At 44.3% G+C, this 26223-nt stretch overlaps 1 protein-coding gene across 2 annotated transcripts; it reads left to right on the top strand.

Moving 5' to 3' along the window:
* The first annotated feature begins 3893 nt into the window (after positions 1-3893).
* On the top strand, positions 3894-25823 carry CUNH8orf89 (chromosome unknown C8orf89 homolog). 2 transcript variants are annotated; one of them, XM_041667812.1, is made up of 5 exons: positions 3894-4300; positions 15731-15894; positions 17809-17950; positions 24004-24059; positions 25549-25823. In XM_041667812.1, the coding sequence occupies exons 2-5, from the start codon at positions 15768-15770 to the stop codon at positions 25695-25697; spliced, it is 474 nt and encodes a 157-aa protein (XP_041523746.1). In that variant the 5' UTR covers positions 3894-4300; positions 15731-15767; the 3' UTR covers positions 25698-25823. The 2 variants fall into 2 exon arrangements, with proteins under 2 accessions (XP_041523746.1, XP_041523747.1); XM_041667813.1 differs by having other exon boundaries at positions 15728-15894.
* Positions 25824-26223: the final 400 nt, after the last annotated feature.

Here is a 26223-nt window from a genome sequence, read left to right as displayed (position 1 = left end):
AATGGATTTTTGATCCTACTGCACGCACTGGCTTTGTGGGAGCCTAGGCAGTTTGGATGCTCAACTTACTAGACCTGGATGGAGGTGGGGGTTCCTTGGACTTCCCACAGGACAGGGAACCCTGATTGCTTTTCGGGATGGGGGGGACTTAATTGGGGGAGGGGGAGGGAAATGGGAGGCGGTGGCGGGGAAGAGACAGAAATCTTTAATAATTAAATAAATTAAAAAAAAATAATAAATAAATAAATAAATAAAAAGAAAAAAAAACGTGATAAAGCTGAGTTGCTGAAGCAGTCATCGGCCCAGTTAACAGTGTCAGCTCTCTAACGTACTTTTTGCCAAGAAAAGCCATTTCTGGTCCCAATATCAAGCCCTGAAGCATCCAGTGTTTCCTTACCTGCCTCTCTCCGTTCATACTCAAGAGTCCTCTGTCTCCATATACTTGAATGCCATCAGGTCTCTCTCAATAGAGGGCCCTGGTATTCCCAGGTCTCTGGCACCTACTGGACAGATCTGTCTGCCCTGGGACTGTCGTACTGAGCACTGCTGAGGCTCCCAGTGCCTGCTGGAAATCTAATGAGTCGTCTTTAGAACATAGCATTTGAAATCCCAGGCCTCTGGTTAGCTGGCACAGTGTGGTTATTGTGGCGCAGGATAAAAGGTGGAACATGAAGTGTGCATCTGTGTCTGTGTGGGTGCACATACTACACACATATACACAACTGTAGGATAAAGTCATACAGGACAACATGTTACAGGAACACAGTTCATATTATATAAACTGGAAAATTTTATAAAGGAAGCTGGAGATACGGATTTATATTAATACTATCTCTAATACATGAGGTGAAATAATTATGAACTGCTTGGGCTTCGTAGTGTTTTCCATTAAACCAATTAAGTTTTTAAACTTCATTTATTGTGTTAGGCATGCATATGTGTGCATTCACTGAGTGTGTGGTCAAGTGTGTGTTCGCACACATGGGTTCATCTGGGGAAAAGGATGATCTTGAGTTGGTTCTTTCAACTTTGTGAGGGCTCTAGGGAGTGGACTCAGATCAAGCCTGCATCGTAAGCACTTTTACCCATTCGCTGGTCCCTAACTTACTGTTTTACAATATTGTATTTATTCTGCATATGTGTATGTTCACGTTACCACAGTGTATCTGTGGAGGTCAGAGGAAAACCCCTGGATGCCTTTCCTGCCTTCTTGTGGGATCACAGATGGCTGGAAAGTATTTCTACCTAGTGAGCTATCTCACACCTCTAACTTACGTTTAAAAAAAAAAAAAAAAGAAAGAAAGACAGACAGGCTGCCCCTAACCCAGACCGTCCTTGACCTCACAGTCCTCCCTCAGCCTCCGACAGGCTGGGATTACAGGTGTACACCGTGAGTCACTTGTTCTCAACATTATATGCTGGCCATTGTTTGGGTATTTATACCAGCTGCGTGTGGAGAGTTATTAGGTACCCTTTACTTTTTAGATAGAATCACTGTTTTGTTTTTAATTGAGAAAAACTTTTTTTTTGCTAGAATATAATTGCATTTCTCATTCTGTTAAAAAGTCTAAGTAAATAAGTGAGTTTGCCACTTTTGTGTGAATTCTTTTCACGTTTGCCCCCGTCATTTCTTCTGACTGGGATGTGGACGGATTTGCGCTGGGAAGATGGCTCAGTGGGCTGATTGCCTGCTGCCCAAGTGTGAGGTCTGGGAGCCTCAGAAACTGGTGTGTAAAACCTGGGACATGATGAGTATGCCTGCAATCCTTTCACTCCTACAGGGAGATGGGAGGCAGAGTTATCAGCTAGTCTGGCGTAGACAATTGTAAACAACACAGACCTTGTCTTAACCAAGGTGGGCAACATCCTGTTTGTTCTCTGACCAAACAAACATGCCTGCATTCAGACACACACACGTGAATTGTGTGCGTGCATGCATGTACACACACACACTTTTAAAGACTAAGGAGAGACAGTGAAACAGTAAAATAAGGTGGCCACTCTGGGCTTTATCATGTCATTGGCAAATAGTATGGGATCCAATTTTTTGGCTCCCTCTGTTTCTACTGTATTTTGAATGTTTGTATTCATGTTGAAACAATGCTCAATAACATTAAGAGATACAAGATTATTGGTTGTCAGGTTGAGAGTTTCATGGATGGGATCAGGGCCTTATAAATTGCCTGGGAGACCAGCCTGGTCTACAGAGCGAGTTCCAGGACAGGCTCCAAAGCCACAGAGAAACCCTGTCTCGAAAAACCAATAAATAAATAAATAAATAAATAAATAAATTGCCTGGGGGCAATATGGCAGCTCTCTTTTTGCCCTTCTCCATATGACATTTGTTTTTCTGGAGCACGTAGTGTTCAAGGTGCCTTCTTGAAAGAAGGTACTGTGTCCTCACCGAGCACTGACCCTGCCTTCTCATTGATCTTGAACTTCTTAGCAGTAGAATTTTTATTTGTTTGTTTGTTGTTTTGTTTTGGTTTTTTGAGACTGGGTTTCTCTGTGGCTTTGGAGCCTGCCCTGGAACCAGACTGGCCTCAAACTCACAGAGATCCACCCACCTCTGCTTCCGAGTGCTAGGATTAAAGGCGTGCACCACCACCACTCACCCAGCAGTAGAATTTTAAGAAAACAAACCAGGCAGTGTTGGCACACACCTTTAATCCCAGCACTCGGAAGCAGAGGTAGGTGGATCTCTGTGAGTTTAAGGCCAGTCTGGGCTACAGAGAGACTACCAAAGCTACACAGAGAAACCCTGTTTCGAAAAACCAAAAGCAAACAAACAAAAGCGTTTAAGGGCAATATTTAGATACCCAGCAAAAGAACAGCTGGGGAAAGGCAGAGTTTGTATGGTGCAGGAGCCAAGAGAGCACGGGGAAGAAACGTTTGAATTCTAGCATATTGTTTAATCCACATAATCTCTTCTATGTGATTCTCTACTTTGCAACTCCAGAACTGAATTTATAATTGGTTTTGAGATTATCTCCAGACATGTTTTCTCTTAATTTCTACCCACTAAATTCTCCCCCTTAAGGAAGTTAATATGCAACCCAATCCTATATGTCTCATTATCCTTATTTTTGTCAAGAATTCTTTTATTTATATAAAGTATACATATTCATGTATTTATTGGAGACAGGATATCACATATTCTAGACTGGCCTTGAACTCACGATTACCTTGAACTGATCCCCCTGCCTCCACCACAGGGTTTGGGATTACAAGGCATGTGCCACCCTGCCCTCTTTTATGTACTGCTAACCACCAAACCCAGAGCTTGGTGTGTGCTAGGAGACGGATCCGCCATCTAGATGCCCAGATCCACTGACCGTAGTTTCACACGAGGGCTTAGTTTCTCTACCGGGTCTAATCTGAATTAGCTTTCTTAACCAGAGGCCCTGAGAACCGGTATCCTGTGTGTTGAACAGCGAGGCAGGCTGATGCTGAAATTACTGAGTAGCTGCGGGTGCTAGACTTCTTAAGGTAGGGAGGGGACACCCTTTTCACAAAATACTTGAAAGGGTCTAGTTACTTTGAATCTGAAAAATGAGGCTGATGCCAGCTGATGTGCCAACGGCCTAGGAAGCCAAATTCCACCTTGTCCAACTGTCCATTCTCTCTCCTACCATTGGAAGAGTGTCAGGACTGACTAATGTGAGCCAGCTTGTTTCTGCATAGCTCCGCTCTCAGCAGTGACCCAGAGGTAGCAACAGTGTAAGCGGTCTCCAGGCACTTAAACTAGTTTGGTACCCTGAGGCAAGATTCCTTCCCTGCTTTCAGTGTAAGCAGTTTTCCTAACCATCCCAGTATCACTCCGGCCCGGTAACCCGCCCTGCTCTCCTAACCATCCCAGCATCCACTCTGGTGCGGTACCCGGTCTCCGGGTCTTTTCGGCTGCTGTACTCTCAGAGCTCAGTGGGACGGCCCCAGGCTACCGGCGCCTAGCAACCAACGGCGCACTAGGCAGGCGGGGCCATAGCTGCAAGCGCTCGCTGGCCCGGCAGGACCGGGCCGTGCTGAGCGGCGGCTGCGCTCCGAGCGTCGCCGGGCTGCCGGCCGCCGAGCATGCTCGCCCTGAGAGTGGTGCCAGTGCGAGCAGGCTGCCGGCCGCCCCGCCCCGCCGCAGCGGACAGTCCCGCGACACCACCGCCGGCCTGGGCCGAGGGCTCGGGTCCGCGCCAGGCCGTCGCTGGCCCCCGCGCTGCCCGCTGCCCCCTCTGGCCGAGTCGACCTCCTTGGTGCCGTGGGTCCGGCACCTGAACAAGCCCATCTCTTCGGTGCAGCTGCGGGGACGGTGAGTTCAGGGAACCAGGGCTCCAGGCTGGAGGCAGGAAGGGCTTCCTCTAAGGAGAAACTGAATGTTTAGAGAGCCACGTGGGCCACTCCAAAGCTGCTCTCGTGACACTTCGGCCGGATGGCTTGGGCATGGGGACCTGACCAAGCCTATTCCACTTGTGGGTCAAATGGCAGGAAATGGGGATGAAGTCATGAAAATTCTTTCCACACCAGTTAGGTACTGTTCAAGCAAAGCACCCCAGTGTTTACTGGACACACCCTTACAGGTTTGCCCTCCACCTCTCCCAGAGCAGAAGCCTAAGGTTGGAACCAGAGATGCATTTACTTAGCTTGACTTCCATTTGTCTCCCTTTCTCCCACGTAGACTCAGCTACATGAACCAGAAGTCACTGCGCTGCCAATTCAGTCTTGTTTAATTTTTGATGTGCCCATATTTGTGGGTGCATTTTTTTATTTTCACTAGATTCTAATGATACTAGGAACTAATAATGCTGGGCAGGTAGATTGTTTGATGCACTGGTCATCCACACTGGTTGTTCCGCCTTTTTGGAGTCATAACTGTCAGGGAAACCATAGGGACAAATGCAAACAACTCTGCAAACAAATGGATTTAGGTCATTGTCCTCCAAGAAGCAAAAGAACCGCAGGTCTTGGGTCATATGCTTGGGCGCATATGTGACCCTGTTAAATGTTAGAATGGTGATTCATAAAACCCTCGTTGTTAAAAAGGTTCTCTGTGCGCTTGTTAAATTATATTATGGCATTTGGGGGCTCCTCGTTGATTTGTGAGCAGGACACTTTCCTTACTTCCTACTACTTCCTTTACTTTTTAATACATTTAGTGTTCGTGTTTTTCCACTATTTCCTCCTTTGATTTTGGCCACGGATAGTGTAACCTATACAATCCACAGAGAATGGTTCCAGTTTTTCCCGTTTACAAACAACACAACGATGAACGCCATTCTCACACAATGAAACAGTTCTGTGGAACAAACCCCTTGAAATAGAACTGCCGAGGTGAGGGTAGGGTCTGTGAGATGGCGTGAGTGAAGGCATTTGCAGCACAACCTGATGTCTTGGATTCCAGAACTCCTTAGAGGAGGAAAGAGAGAAGAACCAACTCCACAGGGTTGTCCTCTGCCCTCCACAAGCAAGATGTAGCATATGTGACCTCTGCCCTCTCCCCATACACACCATGCACAGGAAGGAAAAAGTAAAGAAACAGTACTGAGTTGGATTACGTACATTAAAATTTTTGGTAGAATTTTGCTTTTAAAAAATGTATTGACTTGCCGGGTGGTGATGGCACATGCCTTTAATCCCAGCACTAGAGAGGCAGGTGGATCTCTGTATCTCTGTGAGTTTGAGGCCGGCCTGGTCTACAGAGGGAGTGCCAGGACAGGCTCCAAAGCTACAGAGAAACCCTGTCTTGAAAAAACAAAAACAAAACCAAAAAAACCGTGTTGACTTGCATTTTCTTTTGGTGTATGTGTGTGTGTGTGTGTGTGTGAGAGAGAGAGAGAGAGAGAGAGAGATAGAGAGAGAGAGAGAGAGAGAGAGAGAGGGAGAGAGATAGATCATGGCCTCCAGGCTAACCTTGAACTCCCTACGCTGCTTGAACTGATCCTCTTCCCATTTGCTCCCAATTATAAGAGCGCCATCAAGCAGGGCATGATTTCCCTTGTCATCAGCAGGTGTGGCGAGGGGAAAATGTTTATTATTATTTAAAAATAAATTGTAGTTTCTGTTTGCAGAGTGCTGAACACTTAAAAGTCTTTTAAAAATTCAGTTTTTGTCCTCTTATGAGAGTCAGAGGCACAGGCCTATGAGTGTTTGACTATCAGAAGACAAAGTGAAGACTAAATGCAGGCTCCCTTGACTCTGATGCTGTGCTTCGTGGGCTTTAAAGTCCTGTGCAGTTGTCGGCCTGCAGTCATCTCAGTGGGTACTTGAGCAGTGTTAATCCTAACTCTTGTACACGTGAATATGGCCTCTTGCCTCCGTGATGCTCGGGTTATCTGTCCGGTCACTCCTCACTGGCCTTTCCTTCATTCTCGTGCCCCACATATATCTTAAAGGCTCTTCTGGCTTTCTTTCTCCAGTCTCTTTTGCCAACTTTAACAAAGTTTCTGGCCTTCTCGTCTGTGAATAGTTTTTAGCATTTTTTAGAAATAGTTTATTTTTATTTTATTAGCATTGGTATTTTCCCTGCATGTCTTCTGTGTGGAGTCAGAGACGGCTGTTAGCTGCCCTATGGGTGCTGGGAACAGAACCCGGGTCCTCTGGAAGAGCAGCAGTTAGTGCTCTTAACCACTAAGCCATCTCTCCAGCCCCTAGTTTTTAGCTCCTTGTCTTCAAGTCAGTTACCGTACCCAGTTTCTACTGCTTGGTTCCAGGTTTTGTATGTCTACTGGATGTCCTGCTGGGCTTGTTTTATGGAAAACAGTGTTTCTCTGCCTGCCAATCTCCAACCTAGCTCAGTCCCTTTGAACTCTGTGTATTGGTCAGGTTCTCATGCCCAGATAACAGCTGCAGTCACCTTCAACTCCCTCTTCCTTGTCAGAGCTTCAGTCTTCAATCTATTGTCAAGCTCATTCTCACTGGACTGTTTTAATAGTCTCTTAGCAGGGCATGGCGGTGCACGCCTGTAATCCCAGCACTTGAGAGACTGAGTTGGAAGTTTGTGAGTTTTCGGCCATCCTGGGCTACATAGTAAGACAGATGTTGTATAAGAAAAGAAAAAGTACTTGTTTTAGCAATTTGCCAGCTATAGTGACACGCAGATCCCAATATGCTAGTTGCTTTTATATATAGAAGATGCTCACATTGTAACAATCCCAGGGCAGGTGCATTTATCACCTGGTGGCTTGCTTCCAGTTTCTTCCAGTTTTTAGAAGAACCCAGACTCTGCCTAAATTATCCTTTCACTCCTATCCAAATTCAGCTAGCAGACAAATGGTGGCTAAGCGCAGCGATCCAGCTGGAAATTGTGTTATATTTTTTGACTTAATCTTGGAAGTCACACTGACTTCCTTTGCTTTATTTATTTATTTATTTATTTATTTATCTATTTGTATCTGTTTAATGGCTGAAGATGTTAAATTCAGGGAAAGCGGCACCGATCTCATCACTGAGCACTGACGTCACACAGGAAGTGTGACTGAATTTGTACTAGCACATCCATCTTTGACAAAGCCGGTTTCCTAAGTGCCGTGAGAAGACAAATCTCAAACTGCCTTTGGCCTGTGAAGGCTGCTAGGCTTGCCATCTATCAAGGAGTGAGCTGCGAAAGGGCGAAAGGGCGGAGCTGCTAAGCTAGACCAGCTCGACTCTGGGGCCAGAATTCCCAATGACACCGAGTTAGAGACTGCAGCCCAAGAAGATGACTTGATTGTGCCTGTAACTGTGAAACCCCAGGCCAGGCAGAGACCAGTGGGAAACTTCTCTGTATAGCAAAGTACCCATAGCTTAAGTAACCGTTGACTCCTGGAGGCAGCGCTCTCCCCAAATCTTGCTTGAATGTTGGAAGTAAATTAACCACAGTTGGGAGCCGCGGCAAAAGCAGCTTGTGGAATATTTGTGGATAGCAGCTCCGAGCCCCTCTGGGCCCAGCAACACCCCCGAGAGTAGCAACAGAGAGCCAGAGGAGAGATGGGCAGAGGAGTTGGCCCAGGAGTCACCATAGAGAAAAGGTGTCTTGCAACTGCTCTGAGAGCTGGCCAGCGTGGTGGCCCTGGAGACACGCAAGGCTTCTCAAAGCGCGCGCGGGCGGGGGACGACACGTTGCAGTGGGAGCCATCTTGAGAAGTTCCCAGCAAGCCTTGCGGAAAAAGGAACCGGTGTCCATCCCCCGTCCTGCAGCGTGCACGCGTCTTTCCAAGCAGCTCAAAGTCCAAGAGGAGGGAGGAGGAAGTCAGAATGGTGGAGAGGGGAATCTCTCCTTCCCTGCATGAGCACTCCTGCAGGGAGGGTCTTTTTTTTGGGGGGGGGGGGGAAGTATTTGTTTTTTGCGTGTGCTGACTGGTTAACTGGAGTGTGTGTAATTCCATATAAGTGCAAGTACTTTTCATTCTCCTGTTACCTTTTTCTTCCTCCCCCATTCTTCTCCATCCCTCAATCCCTTCTCTTTCCATCTCCCTCCTTCCCCCTCAAGATCAAGCCTTTCACTTTCCACTTTTGACCCATTTTTACTTTTTGGGTATTAGATTTTTTTTTTTGGTTTTTCTCCCTTTTTAACAATCTTTTATCATAATAAAATAGATTGTTATAGTAATCATTTGGCTTATACTATTTCTCCAGCAGTCCAACTGCTGTTGCTCTTAGGTTGTGGGTGATGTAGCTGGTTCTTGGTCTTTACTGTACTTTCACTGTTACATGCTGTTATGGTTTTCTCCTTCCCACAGTGTTTGGAGAGTGCTGTGTAGATGTTGAGTGTAAGCCACTGATGGGACACACCCAGCTCAGAATCAGCACATGTTGCCCTACACATAACCTCCCTGGCTCGGCCATCAGCAAATACATAAAATACATAAACTCCAAGAATAGGAGAGGTAAAAATTCCAAGCCAGGGACCAGACTCTAAGTAAGCATGGTGTGTGTGTGTGTGTGTGTGTGTGTGTGTGTGTGTGTTATGGAATTTCTGACCCCTGGGGGGAAAACATAGATTCAATCCAATTATAATTAAAGGATTTATTGATTATTGCTAGCAGAGCAACAGTTTTTGAATTGAGTATGAGACTCAACTAATGACTGCTTGTTAATTTCCTGACTGCTCAGACTCAAATAATCATACACAAACCAAATTAATTACAACACTGGCTTCTTATTAACCAACTCTTACATTTTAAATTAACCTATTTGTATTAATCTGTGTATCAGCACGAGGCTGTGGCTTACTGGGAAGGATCCAGTATGTCTGTCTCCTTTGGCAGCTACATGACATCTACTGATTCTACCTATTCTTTATATGTCTGTTCAGATTTCCCATCTGGCTTTGCTCTGCTAAGCCATTGGCCAAAACAGCTTTATTGCTCAACCAATGAAAACAACACATATACAGAAGGACATCTAACATCAATTTGGCTCTGCCAAGTTTAGGCAACCTGAATGCCTGCACAAGCAGGTTACAAAAAACCAAAAAGCAGTTAGTCACCACATAACCAGTAGATGGTCATAGATGTGCATTTTTGGGTGGGTGGTCACTAAGTAAGAGTTACTGGGAAATTATCTTCCAGGGACTGGAGTCAGAGACAAACATCTGGTTGGCACCAAGATGGATGCCTGTCATAAAACAGAATATATTTTAGCCATCCTCATGGTCAACAATAACAGAGGAAAATGGAAAAGCCTGACAAGTCTATGTGCTCCTATAAGGACCACAGCACAGACTGAGCCCACAGCCTTCAGAACACACGTTCTTACCAGGATAGAGGAGTAATTGAAGGAGGAGGGCCCTGTATGTTCCAGTGTTTACATCTTCTGGATCCATTCCTCTGAGGCCTCAGAAAACAGGATCCTCAGCTTTCTAAACAGTGTGCACTGTTTGAAAACACTAACCCCTAACCAAGACATAAGCAGGGAAATTATATTATTAAATCCATTAGGGTATATATCCACCACGTAAACATTGTCATGTCATAGGCTGTCTCACCAAGGGAAATCTCTTCCCTGAAAAGGCTGCCACATAAAAATGGAAATATATCCATCCAACATGGAAAGACAAGAAACGTGGGGAAAAAACCAGGCAAGATGACTCCTTTGAGAATTCATAATTCTCTTGAAACTAGATCCAAAGTTATTGAAATGAGTAAAATGCTGGATTAAAAACCTCAAAATTATGACTCTTTAACAGACCAATGAAGGCTGGAGAGATGACTCAGCAGGTAAAGGCACTTGCTGCCAAGTCTGATGACATGAGTTTGATTCCTAGAAGCCTTGTGGTGGAAGGAGAGACCTGATCCCTGACTTCTTCACACATGTTCCATATGTACACACACACACACACACACACACACACACACACACACACACGAGTAAATAAAAGTAAAACAAAAAAATCATTGAATTCGGGGGGGGGGGGCTGAACTAATTAAGGAAGATAATACAGGATACGAATAAGAAGTTCAATAAAGATAGATTTTTGAAAAGAAAACAAACATGCTTTTAGAAATAAAAAACTAAGTAAGTCAAAATTAAAACAACTCAGTGGAAAATTTCACCGACAGGGGAAGTTAAGAAGAGAGTATTTCAGGGCTGGAACATGGGGTTCATGAGCTAAACTATGCAAACAGGAATAAAGAAAAAGAAACTTCAAGCCTTTGAAGTGACTGAGAAGCTACAGTAGGAAAGTCATAGGCTTGACGCCTCCCTGCCTGCAGAACGAGTTCAAGACCAGCTGGCGCAACTTCCCAAGATAAAAGGCAGAGGCTGGCTCAGCACTTAAGAGTTTACTGCTCTTCCTGGGGATTCAAATCAGGCTTCCTGAACCTCTTTTGGGTGGCTCACAACTTCCTGTCCAGTTCAGAAGAAGAAAACAACAGCCATGAATGCACAGGAGAGAATAAATCCCACTAGGAGAAAAGATAAGCAATCAAAAAATTAGAAGAGCACCAATTAGAAAGATAAAAAATGATAGGAACTAGGACACACGTTTATATTATCACCTTAAGTGAAAATGGTTTTATTTCTCTAATTAAAAGATACAGACTTCTGGGCTTCAGAGGTGCTGTGTTCAATTCCCAGCACCCACAAGTTGGCTCATGACTCTATAGTGGGATCTGATGCCCTCTTCTGGCATAAAGTCGTACACACATGCGAGATAGATAGATAGATAGATAGATAGATAGATAGATAGATGATACATAGATGATAGACAGGTAGATGATAGATAGATAGATCTTTACAAAAAGATATAGACTGGCTAATTAGATTGAAAAACAACAATCAACTGTTTGCTCCTGTAAGAAACACACCTCACTAACAATGACATGTACATAGGCTGAAAGAAATGAAAAATTATATTTCAAGCAATTGTAGTCTGGAAGAAAGCAAAATTAATTGTGTTCATATTTAATAGTGCAGACTTCAAGACAAAATTAGGAGAAACAAGATCACTTCATATTAGTTCAAGGAATATAAATACATATGCACCTAATGTTGATGTACCCAATTTTATAAAACAAAACAAAGCAGGAATTACTGGACATAAAGGGACATGGAGGCTCCAGTATAATGATAGTTGGTTACTTCAATATCTTATCCTCACCAGTAGTTTGGTGGCCCATAAATATCTCACACACACACAGAAAAAAAAAATCACTGAAGGAACTTCAGAGATGAACTATCTGAAAAATTAATGGAGCCAACAGACTCTAAGCTTCATCTAACAACTGCAACATACACATTTTGGATATTTTATGGAAATTTCCTCAAAAATATATCTCTGAAATAGTTATTTTTAAGGCAGAAAACAAGTCTTAAGAAATTTAAAACAGCCGGATGGTGGTGGCACATGCCTTTAATCCCAGCACTTGGGAGGCAGAGACAGGCGGATCTCTGTGAGTTCGAGGCCAACCTGGTCTACAGAGCTAGTTCCAGGACAGGCTCCAAAGCTACAGAGAAACCCTGTCTCAAACAAACAAACAAAAAAAGAAATTTAAAACACTTGAAATAATTCCTGTCACCTTCTCAGATCATAAAGAAATAAAATTAGAAATCAACAGCAATATATACTACAGAAACCACATAAACATGTAGAACACAACTGTCCTTTTTGGACAGTGAGCAGATCATTGAAAATATAAGGAGAAAAATTTAAAAGCTACTAGAATCAAATTTAAAATGTAGACACAATCTATTAGAGTATGTGGAATATACCAAAGGCTGTTCCGAGAAACGAATAGCTATGAGAGTCTACATTAAAACAAAACAGAGCTCTCAGCCTGATGATGCATCAAAAACCTGTAGAATAAAAGGAGGAATACAGATCAGAGTTGAACTCAGTGCAATGGCGGCCAGAAGGACAATACAAAGACCCAGGCAGACAAGGAGCTGGTTCTGTGAGTAGGTTAGCAAGACTGATAAACCCTTAGCCAGTCTAACCAAAAGAAAGAGAGAAGATATAAATTGTTAGAGAGGCAAAGCAAGATACTATAATATAATGGACAGAAATCCAAGAGAGGTAGCAGGAATTCTTCAATAAACTTAAAACAGAACTGCTATAGTGTCTGCCTTCCAGGGCTTTGGAACTGACCTTACTGGGGTGACAGTGGATGACAGACACAGTCTTACAGGAGAATGGATGGGGAGGGCTGTGTGAGGCAAACCAGTAGCCTAGTAGCCTAGTAGCATGTACAGCTGGATTAATAGCTTCGCTAGTCTCAGAAGGAGGTCTCTGTACGGAAGTAGTCTTGGGCTTCAGTCATCCCAGAGGAAGTGCTTTCTGCCCACAAGATCAGCATCCACTCAGGGATGCTTGTCATTACCCAAAGTCTGGCCTGGGGAAGGTCTGAGGTATGAGGGTCCGCGACATGGCTGTGCTCATGTCATGAATGTTCATTCATACAAGGGTACCTTTGCTCCCCAAATCCACCCATACCTGGTGTATGGGGGAATCAAAGCCATCATACATGAGAGGAGCCTGCGATGCCATGTTGATGATGACGGTATTCATTCAGCCAGGTTACTGAATCAGCCCGGGAGCCTAGCAGTGTCTGCATGCGTAAAGAAAATGTGGCAAATGAGAGTACTATCCAGACACACAGAGGGATGAAATGATGTCATTTGCAGGCAATGGAGGAATAAAGACCATCATATTAAACCTGGGTCAGGTGATTCCAGGTCCTTGGCCTCTTATCCAAGAACTGAACATACTTGCAAAAGCGAGATGACTTTACTCAGAGTCAAGTCATGGTGTAGGTTATAGAAATAAACACTGTCAGGACTGACATGAGACAACTTGAGCGACAAGGGTCCTGATTATTATTATCTTATTTGTTTATTATATATACAGTGTTCTGCCTGCATATATGCCTGTATGCCAGAAGAGGGCGCCAGATCTGGTTACAGATGGTTGTGAGCCACCGTGGGTGGTTTCTGGGAATTGAACTCAGCTCCTCTGAAAATCCGTCTCTCCAGCCCAAGGGTCCTCATTATTGTTCTGAGCTTCCTTTTAAGGTTCTCAAGAGAAAGAGTTGGTTACTAAAGGTTTTTTTTTTTTTTTTGAGGGTTATGTAATGATTTCTCCTTTGGGCATGCATCTCACAGTGCATCTGATGCACACCCCAGCTGTGCATAAGCAGAAGGTGGTACATAGTGGATCCTTCCTATAAAGTTTCTAGAAGACAGTGTTTGCCTTGCGCATGTACCCCAAACCAGTTCAGGCCTGACTGGCCCTTGTATTTCCATGCCAGATCCATTGGGAATACACTTGACTGAACTGCTCACATTTGAGAACTTCAGAGCTGGGAGTGTGTGTCGTCTAATGCAGGTGAAGGAGGGCAAGGGGCGTCTGGAGCAGCTAGCTGCACTGTTTGGAGAGGGGCGTGTGTGCACACAGTTATATGCAGGTGAAGTAGTCGGTTATTAACTGTATTATTACAGGAGGGTGTGTGTGCATAACCCCAAAGCAAATGGCAACCACAGGGCACTGGCCTGCCGTGGTAGAGATTGTGTTTATGAGAAACACCAGAAAAAGCATTGGGTCTGAGTCCGGTGAGACAGCTTAGCAGAGAAAGATGCCCAATGACCTAAATTTGGTACCAAAGATCCACAAAGTAGGAGAGAACCAATTCCCACGGATTTTCCTCTGACCTCGGCATGCGTGGTGTGGAACATTTTGTTTTTGAGATAGGATCTCTCTAAATGGGTCTATCTGACCTTGAATTTACAGAGACCCACCTCTCTCTGCTTCCCAAGTGCAGGGATTAAAGATGTAAGCCATCATGCCTGATTAGTTTTGTTTTTGTTTTTAATTATATCAATTGATTCTTGAAGTTGTAAGTACTTCCAAATGTGGACTCATTATTTTTTAATTTGTATTTTAAATTTCTTTTTTTTTATTCCACCACCACCCCCATAAGTTTTTTTTTAAGACTATCTTATACCACCCAAACAGGCCACAGACTAGTCAAGGATGTTCTTAAAGTCCCCATCCTCCTACCTCCCCACTGCTGGGATTACAGCATCCACTGTGGGGACAGAGTCTCTCTCTTTGTAACCTTGTAACCTGGACCTCTCCATGCAAACTGGTCTGGCTCTGAATCTACCAGCTTGCCTCTGCCTCCCAAGTGCTGAGATTAAAGCAATTCACCAGAATGCCGGGCTCTCAAATGTGGACTATCAAACAAAATTTTATCATAAAAATGTAAAATGTAGATTTAAATTTAGAGATTTGTCTTCATGGATTTATCGTGTGGATGGTCTAGAAAAATCCAGCTGTAAGAACATCTTCTGATCCAGCAGGATAAAATACCCCTAGGAGGCCATTGTGGTCTGAGACACTCAGAAGTCCAGCTGAGTGTTCCTTCTTCCGTCTCCCACTGGCAAGCAGGGTCTGTTGAAAGGGAGCAGGAGACTTGCTTAAAGCTGAAAGTTCTCCAGTTATCTCTGTTTCTATAGATAAAAAGGAAGTTCTTAGAATGGAGTCTGGATTATGATTCTAAGAGTCTTTTTTTTTTTTTTTTTGAGCCAGGGTCTCACTCCTATGTAGACCAGGCTGGCCTCAAACTCACAGAGATTGTCTTGTCTCTCCCTCCTGAGTGCTGGGATTAAAGGTGCGTGCCAGCATGGCTGGCTAACTAAATGTCTTTTAAGAAACTATCAATTACTTCGTATTTCATTTGCAGTAATTTTTATGACTGCTGTCGCGCAGAGAGAGGTCTTGGTGGGTCTTCACCTCTTTAGCCACAAATCCTATGGCATCAAAAGCACTTAGGGTATCAAAATACAGGGAGTGGGTGGCATCTTCCTGTTATCTCAGCTCTGGGGAGGTGGAGGAGGAAAGATGGGAAGTTTAAGGCCACCCTTGGAGAGATCTGTATTAGCCTAGGATAATTGAACCCTGTCTCAAAACACCAACCAACTGAAAACATTCATTAAAATGCTTAAAACATAGCAAATTTTATTCTTAAAACTGTCTAGCTTTAGAATTCCAAGGCTATGCTGAGCATTGTGGTGCAAACATTTCTTCCCAGCGCTTCAAGGCAGGGGCAGTCATGTCTCTGTGAGTTCAAGTCCAGCTTGGTCTACATAGTGAGTTCCAGGCTACTCAGGTGCTATATAGTGAGACTTTCAATAAGCAAAACAAAACCCCAAGAATGCCTATTTCCACATTATAGTACATGTGTGTTAATATTTAATCTTCATGGTAACATGAGAAGAGATAGTTACCAGAAATGCCCATGTTCTTGCCTTCCCTGCCCCGAAGCAGCGTCTCCTTCTCATCCGGGGTATTGAAAGAAGAGAAGATGACAATGTTCTCTCCTGAGTTCAAATTCGAGGCTTCCAAAGTCAGCAGAAGTTCCTTGGACAACTGCTTTCTGTTTGAGAGCAGTTGGAGGAAAGCAGTTTTGGAAACACAGAAGATAAGGAAGGGTAAGTTCATCTTGTTTGTCATCTCTTGGAAAAGCAGAAGGGATGCCTGGAATTTACATATATTTCCCCCCTAAGCAGTCAAGAGACATCATGTAACTCCTATGACATTTATATTGGGCTAGTATATTAAGTTTATGGAAAGGGGAAATGGAAGCAAGTTAAGATTAATATTCATTGAGTGATGCAAACACAGTTTACTTATTTATTATGTTTTAAATTATTTTATTATGACTTATTTTTAGATTGTTTTGCGACAGTCTCACTATGTTGTCCTGGCTGGCCCGGAAGTTGCCATTCAGCCCAGGCTCACCTTGACTCTTTGAAATCCTCTTGTTTCTGCCTTTCAAGTCTGGTGCTAACAGCATGCACTGCAATGTTCAGCTATCAACTTTTTAAAAATTACCCTTTTCCCTCCTATTTTTCTTTCTAACAGGGTTTTACATACCTCAGGCTAATCTTGAACTTGTAGTCCAGGCTGGCCTTTTAATTCCTCATTTTCCTGCCTCCACCTCCCAAGTGCTAGGATTTCAGGCTTGTGCCACTGTGACCTGGAAGCTTTTAACCTCTCAACCTGCCTCTTCTATTTAATGTCTTTGTTTTTATTTGTTTTTAAGAGGTGTTTATTATTTTTGTTTTATGAGTGTTTGCCTGCATGTATGTGTGGGTACTAGGTCTCATGGAGACCAGATAAAGATGGAACTGCAGTACTACTAGACTTACCCTGGGGATGAGGAAAGGACTCTGCCCTTTTGCTGAGCAGGCGAGTTTAGGTCCCCGGAACACATGAGCAGGACAGCCGGCATGGCAGCCCTCCTGTAACCCAGCACGCCAGCCAAGAGGCGGTAATTACCAAGCTGGCCGGCCATCCAGCTTAACTCCACAGCTCTGCGTTCTGGGTTCTGCCTTAATATATGAGGTGAGAAGGATTGATGAAGGTATCTAAGCAAATCTTGGGCCTCCACACAGGCAAACACCTCCACATTCCTACACACATGAGAAAAAAAATGAAAGAAAACCTGAAGTGGAGCGTACTTCTTGTGATTCCAGGATTTGGGAGGCAGAAAAATTGTTGCAAGTTCAAAATCAGCCTGAGCTACATAGAGAGACCTTGTCTCAATTAGAACCCCAACCAACCAACCAACCAACCAAGCCCAAAACCCAAACAAAAAGACTTGGCAAAATGTGAAGCCAAATGAAGGCAGTCTGGAAACTTCATGTTGGCTTTTACAGATTTGGTTTGAGATTTGTGGAGAGAAAATTCAAATCACTGCCAAGGGAAGGGTTTCAGATGATGTAATTTCTATTTTGTGGTTATTCACACAAACGCGGGACAGATTCAGTAGCAGACAATGCAGGTCTTGAAGGTGATGCTTGTCTAAATGTGGTGCTAACATTCTGTGAACGCTGATAAAGAGAACAGCCGAAGACTGGCAAAGCTGCCACTGCTCGAGCTTTGGTTCTTGGGGGAAGGGCCTGCGGGATTCTAGGGACGGAACCTAGAGCCTCTCACACTTAGTGAGCCCTGCTACCGAGCTGCTTCCCAGTCTGTGCCTTTTATTTTCAGACCCAGAGTCACTAAATTGCCCAGGCTGGCCTTGAACTCACTTAAGGCCCCAGGCTGGCCTTGAACTTAGGACCCTCCTGCCTCAGCTTCCCAAACACTGGGATTTCAGGTGTGAGTCAACACACCCTACTCTTGTTCCCATTCTTACCCACCCTCCAAATCTACTCCTCCCTGTGGTGAGTCTGGCTGCATTTGAAAGTCATTCTCCTGGGAGAGACAGACGACAGCAACGCCATGTTCTTCCCTCTGTGGCTGATTTGCTTTGCCACACTGTGTGCTTTAGTATGTGATAGAAGAAGTGTGCATTTAACCAAGACAATTATGATTTTTTTTATCACTACACACTATAGCATTTGGTCTAGAAGAGCCCAAAGAATGTCTCAAAATGCCATATTTACCAGAACTGCCAAGTTGCCCAAAGAGCTTAAATTCAACTCCGCTAGAGATCCATAAGCACTTGCTGCATGCTGAGACTGAGATCCCTCCAATCAGGTAGGTGGCCTGCTTCTGACTGCCTTTGTTGACTGTTTATGTCTAAGTAAAGATGCTGAGGTAAAGGGCTTTCTGGGCTGCTTACTGATTTTTTTTCATAAAGGAATGAATTTTTATTTGTATTCTTTGCATCTAAGTTAGCCATTTCATTCAAGTTGACAAATAGGCATGTTTCTCTCTTTTCAAGTGACATTGTCAGACAGGTTTGAAGGACCTGATTTTAAGTATATCAATTGTCTGCCGGGCTGTGGTGGCGCACGCCTTTAATCCCAGCACTAGGGAGGCAGAGGCAGGCGGATCTCTGTGAGTTCGAGACCAGCCTGGTCTACAAGAGCTAGTTCCAGGACAGGCTCCAAAACCACAGAGAAACCCTGTCTCGAAAAACCAAAAAAAAAAAAAATAAGTATATCAATTGTCTGAGCCTAGTTCAAATGCAGAAGAACACAGGAATGATTCTCTATAAGAACTTTAACTCTGCAGTGTAATTGGTGACTGCCTCGTTCATTTCTCGGCCACCCAGAGCTGAATAATCACACAGAAACTGTATTAATTGCAAAACTGCTTGGCCTATTAGCTCAGGTTTCTTAATAAGTAACTTTTACATCTTAAATTAACCCATTTCTATTTTGCCATGAGATTGAATCCTACTGGTAAGGTTCCTGCGTGTCTTTCTCCTTTGGCAGCTACATGGTGTCTCTCTGACTCTGCCTACTCTGTCTTTCTATTATCTCTTCCAGCCTGGCTATATTATGCCCTTCCATAGGCCAAAGCAGCCTTATTCATTAACCGATAAAAGCAACACATATACAGAAGGACCTCCCACATCACTGCAGCCTTTGCAGGTTTCGGAAGACTATGGGGGAGACTCGGGGCTGATAACATCCTGCAGCATCAGGAGGGAGTTTCAGCCAGTCACCCACCTTTGTAAACTGCCACTAAACGCCTGGGCTCAAGAGCTGGGCATGTAGCTTGGTGGCACGGTGCTTGCCCAGTAGTCTAGGTCCTGAGTTTCATCTTCAGTACTGAAAAAAAAAATCCTATCTTTATCTGCATATCTGTAATCTCAGTACTTAAGGAGCCCAAGGCAGGAGGATTTCTCCTTCAAGGCTGCCTAGGTTTTAGAAGGAGGCCTATTCCCCCTGAAAAGGAAAGCCCTTGTTTTCTAATATAACTCTGACATACTAATCAAAGAAGGGTTTTATTGATTTATTTTTTTCAAGACACAGTTTCTTTGTACAGTTTTGGCTGTCCTGGAACTAGTTCTGTAGACCAGGCTGGCCTCAAACTCACAGAGATCTGCCTGCCTTTCCAAGTGGTGGGATTAAAGGCATGCACCACCACTGCCCAGCTCAAGTTCTTTTCTAATAAAAGAAAACATCTTTCTACAAAGAAATTGATAGTGTCTAACTCCAGCACTCTTGAGGACAAGTCAGGACTGCTGTGAGTTTGAGGCCATCTTGGGCTACAGCATGAGTAAAAGGCTAGCTTGGGTTACATAGCAAGATCTTATTTCAAGAAATGAAATGAAACAAAAGCAAACCAACCAAGCAAACAAAGAAACAAACACCACCGTACAACCTAGAGAGGTGGATCAGAGGTGAAGTGTGTGAACAGCTCTTCTTGGCGACTGCAGTTTGATTCTTAGTACCCACTTAAGGCAGTTTACATAGCCACCTGTAATTCCATCTCCAGGGGATCTCTCTCTCTGTCTCTCTCTCTGTCTCTCTCTCTGTCTCCTCTCTCTCTCTCTCTCTCTCTCTCTCTCTCTCTCTCTCTCTCACACACACACACACACACACACACCAAAAAAGCAAAAAAAGTAAAAGCCATCCTAAAACAAAAGAGAGAGATATCCGTAGGTTAGTAAACCAGCCTCCTGTTCTTCTAGGCTTCTGCCTTACTGACTACTGAACATCTATGTCCTAGTTGCTTTCTCTGCTGGTGTGATAAACATGAGCAAAAGCAGCTTGGGGTGCGGGCAGGGAAGAGTTTATTTCATTTCACATTTCCAGGCCATGGTCCATGCTTGTGGGAGGTCAGGCAGGAACTCAAGGCAGGGACTGGAAGTTCCAATAGAGGAACGCGGTGTCTTGCTAGCTCTCTGGCTCACATTCGGCTACTTTTCTTTTTAAAAATTATCGTTTTATTTTATGTGTCTGGGTGCTTTTTCTGCATGGATATCTGTGTACCATACGCATATCTGGTGTCCTTGGAGGCCAGAAGAAGGAATTGTTTCCCCTGGAAATGGAGTTACAGATGGTTTTGAGCCAACTACTTTTCTTATACAGCCCGGGGTCACCAGTTAGTGTTGGTACCACCTACAGTGGGTGATATCAATTAACAACTAAGAAATGAGCAATGGACATGTCTTCAGGCTAACCTGATGAGGAAATCTTTCAGTTAGGGTTGCTGAGAACCAAGATTAACCACCACAGGCTAGTGCTTGTTCATTTGGCCATCTTAGAGAAAAGAAACATTATCTGAGATAACTTTTTTAAAGGAGGTGTATTAATACACATTAATACACACACACACACACACAAATATACACACACGTAGAATTTTGTTTGACTTTGGTGCTAGAACCACCACGCCTGGCACACTTAAATTTTTCTATGATCTTTGTGTTGTCCACGGACAGCACACAAGACTGGGCTTTCAGATCTATTCTTTCAATTGTCTATGAGATGGGGTCTCACTTTGTAGCCCCGACTGTCCTGGAGCTCACTCTGCAGACCTCACTGGCCTTGAACTCACAGAGATCCACCTGCCTTTACCTTCCAAGCTCTGGGATTAAAGGCGTGTGGCACCATGCCTCACGGTGCTGTCTGTTTTTGGGCTGCTGGAGATTAAGGCCAGGGCTCTGTGAATGCTAGGCTAGTAATCTACCACTGAACCCTATCCCCAGCCTTTGGTTTGTTATTTTGTTGGAGACAGGGTCTCCTGTAGCCCAGGCTGACCTCTCATTCACACAGTAGCAGAGCATTCTGTAAACTTCCAACATCCTGCCAAATTTTGGGACCATAGACATGTGGATCACACCTAATTTTATTTCTTTAAAAATGATTTTGTCTTGTGTGTGTGCATGTTTCCCTTCATGTATGTGTATGTACCACATGCATGACTGATGCCTGAAGAATCTAGGAGATGGAGTCGGACCCCTGGAATTAGAGTTACAGCTAGCTGTGAGCTGCCACGTAGGTGCTGGGAACCAAATCCAGGTCCTCTTGCAAGAACAGCGAGTGCTCTTAATGGCTGAGCTACCTCTCCAGCTCTCAGTTTTATTTCTTGAGTTTACCAAATCAGATTGCTGTTCAGTACTCTCAGAATTAACTGTGGTAGCGTAAGTAGGTAACAAGACGGTATTAATGAAGAGTCAGCAGTGTCACTGGCTGATGGCTGCCATATTAGAACTCGGGTGAGTCGGGGGAGCTCACTTTTGCTCAGATCAGACACGGGGAAACCTTATATCTAAATAAATAAATAAATTGAAAAATAGTGGAAGATACTTCAAGTTTACGGAGACTCTGGAGGATACAAAGAGCACAGGGTGTTTTCTTCTGTGCTTCATTTTCATGGACTCATTTTAGCTGTGGTCTTAGTTACCTGGACTTTCCATTCTGTCCCTTTCCCCAAAGATCATTCGCAGGAACACACACACTCATGTGCTCATGATTCAGGTGCCCAAGGAGGCCAGAGGCATTGGCACCACCAATTCTGAGTGTGGGGAAGAACAGTCTTTGCTCCCAACTGCTGAACCATCTCTACAGCCCCTTACTGTGCTGTTTAAAAGTTAATATTGGCCAGGCATTGTGGTACCAGCCTTTAATCACAGCACTGTGGTAGGCAGATGTCTGTGAGTTCAAGTCCAGCCTGGTCTGCAAAGCAAGTTCCAGGCCAGCCAGAGTTGCATAGTAAGGCCCTGTCTCAACAAAGCAAAAGAAACCACAACAACAACAAAAATATCCAAATCCAGCATCCCCCAGCCGCTGTACTTGACACTTACCCTGCCATATAATCCTCACTTCACATACTCTTGCCGTCCACGGTACTGCCCTCACATTGCTCCGTGTTTTGTCTAACCGTTTCCTCTTTTAGGCGTGTAACTTCTTGTGACATCCCTGATTTTGTAAGTAACATCTCAAGGAAACCCTGCTATATACAGCTTGTGTCAGCACCTTCAATGTTTTTCTGAAAACAGATTTTCTAGCATCAAAATGTAAAAGGTGGAGGCGGGGATCAAGCACAGTTGGTAGAGTGTTTGCCTACCAAGCCGTCAGTCCTGAGTGTGATACCCAGCACTTCACAGTGGCAGAGCATCCTGTCATCCAACATTCAGGAGGCAGAGGCAGGGAGCTTCAGACTTCAGGGTCACCCTCAGTTATAGAGTTACATGAACTACGGGAGACAATAACCTCAAAAGGGAAGGCAGAGATGGAGAGAGTAGGAGAGAAATAGCAGTTTCAGATGTGTATCACAGAGGAAGGATGGTAAGGGTGCAGAGAGAGGAGGTGCCCTTTGAAGCGTGCACCCCAAACTTATCGAGGACTGTTTACACCATTTCTAAGACATCAATGTCCATGACACTAACCCTGCTCCTGTCACTTTTATCTGCAGCCACAGCCCTTCGCCTGGGTGCAGATGAGAGCGTGTAGGGTAGCCTGTGGTAACAGGGTCTATATCAGTCTAGTCCAGTCCTGTCACCTTCTTCCAACAGATGCTCAACTGTAAGTCTGGGAAACACCCCCGGAACTAACCCTCCTACTTCCACATTTTGAATCGGCATCCCTTTCCCGACTTCAGCTGGTTTTGTTTGGCTGTTTGAGAAATCACTTCTTGACACTTTACATTGACAACTGTGAATTTGTCTCTTGCTGGAGGATAATCTGAATACATTTGGTCACATTCTGGCTAGTGTTCCTCACACATGAAGTGGAGCGGTGGGGACTAAGTGACATAATGTGTGTAAACTGGTAGGCAAATGTAGATATTAGTTCTTTCCCTTGCCTGTGAAGTTCCAGCCATCCAGTGAGGACACGCCGTGTTGCCGTCCGCATTTTATTCCCCCTGCACATCGTTCTGTGAAAGAGCAGTCTTGGCAAAGCGGGGAACACTCCATTTGTTTGTGCACAGTTTCTTGCCTCTTTTAGCCCCTCCCCCCATTATGTGAATATTTGACTCCAAAACTCTGGTAAATGTCTAATCTTTTCTCAAATATTCTTAATGGAGATCAGAGATTTTCAGTGTCTCTCATGACACACAAGGGATGTGACTGATGATAGCACTGTAGCCGTAAAGATTGAAGTTTACCTTAGTTCTGTGAAATGTGGAATGCTTACAATGGCTCACTTACCCATTTCCCTAATAATTTGCTATGCTAGATATTCCTTTAGGGACAAGAATGATAGCAAAAATTTAGATCATGGTGACTGACAGAGAAAAAGTACAACAATATGGGATAGGGACATCTACATCTCAGCACACATGCAGACACATCCGTGTGCCTTCCCCCAGCCTGGCTTCTGACTACTGACGGCTACACACACACCTGTGCAGAGCTAGACTCTGTGCTCGGCTATGGTGAGATGTATTCGGAATCGGCCATTGGTTTGGTTCATTCCTACCTCTGCTGGGGTTGATTACGGTGGAGCTGTTTCTCTACTATACCATGGTTTTTTTGAGACAGGATTTCTCTGTAGTTTTGGTGTCCGTCCCGGAACTAGCTCTTGTAGACCAGGCTGGCCTCGAACTCCCAGAGATCCGCTTGCCTCTGCCTCCCAAGTGCTGGGATTAAAGGCGTGCGCCACCACCGCCCGGCTATACCATGTTTTTTGTCCCTATGTGATATCGTTTGACAAGGTGAGTTTCGCTAGGACCCATCATATGCTTGCCAGATGCAAGAGTCTGGGCCTTGTCCCCAGCACAGAAACAAACAGAGCCACAACAAATGTAAGAAGCCAGTGGGTGTGACTGAGACTGTGATGTTTGTCACCCGTGTTCTTCAAAGTCAACAGGTTGATATATGCCATTTTCTGACTGTCTGTAATCTTTAGGATTAAGAAGACCAAAGAGTCGTGCAGCATGACAGCGCTTCAGGAGAAGTCAAAAGGTACTTCGTGTTCCCTTGCTCTCTCCCTTTGCCTTTTCTCTTACTACATAGCCAAGGCTGGCCACAAGCTCACAGGAATCCCCCTGCCCCAGTCTCCTGAGTGAGCACCTAGCTTTTTAATGCTTCTGTTAAGCTCTTCTTAGTCTGCAAATTTAGTGGATTCGAGGTTCATTACATACACGTCTGTCATCTCAGGACCAAGGCCAGCCTCCAACAGAGCTCCCCTGGGCCGCTAAGCAGCCTTCAAGCTGGCTACCTTATTTTAAATCTCCGAGTTTTAAAACCATTCATCGCTGCAACAGAAGCCTGCAGCCTTGATGTCCAGTCACACTGCTCCCCTGGTTAGCAAACACCTGCTCATTACCATGGACTAAAATGTCAGTGTAGCTCTGAACCCTTTACCGCCTTCCCAGAAAGTTCCATTCTATCCTTATCTTTTTCTTCTATTTTTAAAAACTATTATTTTATGTGTGTGGTGTTTTGCTTGCATGTGTCTTTGCAGCAGGACTCTGCACCGTGTGTGTGTGTGTGTGTGGTATACTAAGCACCAGAAGAGAACACTGGAGGCTTCCCTGGAGCTGGAGCTAACAGATGTAGGCGTCAATGTGCTAGGAATCAACCTGGGTCCTCTGGAAGATCAGCCACCGCCGAGTCATCTCTCCAGCCCCCATCCCCATCTCCTGTTTTTTCTTGTGAATTCTGTGTACTGAACACATTTATTCACTGCAGAAACTATCTATACTAGCCGGGCAGTGGTGACGCACGCCTTTAATCCCAGCACTCGGGAGGCAGAGGCAGGTGGATCTCTGTGAGTTCGAGGCCAGCCTGGTCTACAAAGGGAGTTTCAGGACAGGCTCCAAAGCCACAGAGAAACCCTGTCTCGGAAAAAAAAAAAAAAGAAACTATCTATACTGTACCTGTTTAGAGCTCCACACGGACTCTTAACTCAGTTTCTTCCTAAGCACCACTGAGTAGTCCCACCGTATCTGGAGGAGAGTCTGTCCTTGGATGCTTGGACATCAGACACTCCCAATTTCTCACTTAGGATGTACTTGGTTAGAATTTTGTTCTTTGAAAGTAGACACTAACACCTGTGCTCAGTCAGGGGCCTTAATGACATCTGCAAGATTCCAGAGAACTTTCTCGTAATTCGGGTGGCTGCATTCACTGCCTCATCCCTGTACTTGTTAGATTTGGGGGTATTGTGTTAGAGGCAATGCATATGGCATGTGACAGAATTGCATAGCTGGTGTCCGAACCCTATAATAATGTAATTTGGCCCAAAGTTAGTGGTACCGTTTCTTGAGCCATATACTCAAAAGTTTCCCATTTTTTAGTTGTGTCAGAAGTAGGCACTGGCCTTTCTGGAAAGTTCAAGGTGTGTACGCAAAGATTCTGTAGTGTTTTGTGGGCATGGGTGGCCACACGTCACTCAGTCACGTCATATCAGTGCTGAACCGAGTTGTGAGAGTTCACTTTCTCCCCGCAGGTTCTGTCTTCAGCGACCCTTTCTCAGGAGCTCCCTCTCAGTTTCTGCAGAGACTGTCCCGAATGGCCATACTGGAATATGACACTATTCGCCAGGAAACACACAAGAAATCAAGGCGAGGCAAGAAGCGGGATCTCCGAGACTGCTGAGGGTCGCACATCACGCACCATGCACCACGCCATGCTTCTCCCCTGTGCTGTGGTTCACATTCGTCATGTTTCTTTTTCTTTCTTTCATTCTCTTTTGATATGTGATATGATAGACATACAAATGGAAATGTAAATAGCAAATAAATATTTTATGTTATATATGAATTATATTTTTTGTGAATTTTGTGAAACATGTCATTTCATCTTTTTTTTTTACTTTTTTCCTTAAAACGAATATTTTATTATTAAAATTGAATGATTTTACTTTGGTACTAGGGATTGAACCCAAATCTCTGTGTGTGCTAGGTAAGTGTTCTGCCCACTGAGCTATATCCTCATCAAAAAACATTTGAATTATGCAAATATATGCATAATGGAAATTATATTCCATAAGTTTATATGTCTTTTGACCTAATTTGATAAATGCTTTTGAGACTTATCTTTGCAATGGACCGCATTAGTTGTTCAGAAGGTTCGAGAAGAATCCAGGGATGATGTCATACATCTGAAATCTCATCATTCAGGA

The sequence above is a fragment of the Microtus oregoni genome, unplaced genomic scaffold (genome assembly GCF_018167655.1).
Source record: "Microtus oregoni isolate MIOR12 unplaced genomic scaffold, Mior012 000017F_ref0000208, whole genome shotgun sequence".
NCBI lineage: Eukaryota > Metazoa > Chordata > Mammalia > Rodentia > Cricetidae > Microtus > Microtus oregoni.
This window is presented reverse-complemented; position numbering and strand designations above follow the sequence as displayed.

Bases quoted from the DNA above. Each gene is read 5' to 3' on its own strand.
- CUNH8orf89 (XM_041667812.1), top strand. From the start codon at position 15,768: ATGACAATGTTCTCTCCTGAGTTCAAATTCGAGGCTTCCAAAGTCAGC. The intron at 17,951-24,003 runs GTAGGTGGCCTG...TGTAATCTTTAG, and splicing joins ACTGAGATCCCTCCAATCAG to GATTAAGAAGACCAAAGAGT. The intron at 24,060-25,548 runs GTACTTCGTGTT...TTCTCCCCGCAG, and splicing joins GCTTCAGGAGAAGTCAAAAG to GTTCTGTCTTCAGCGACCCT.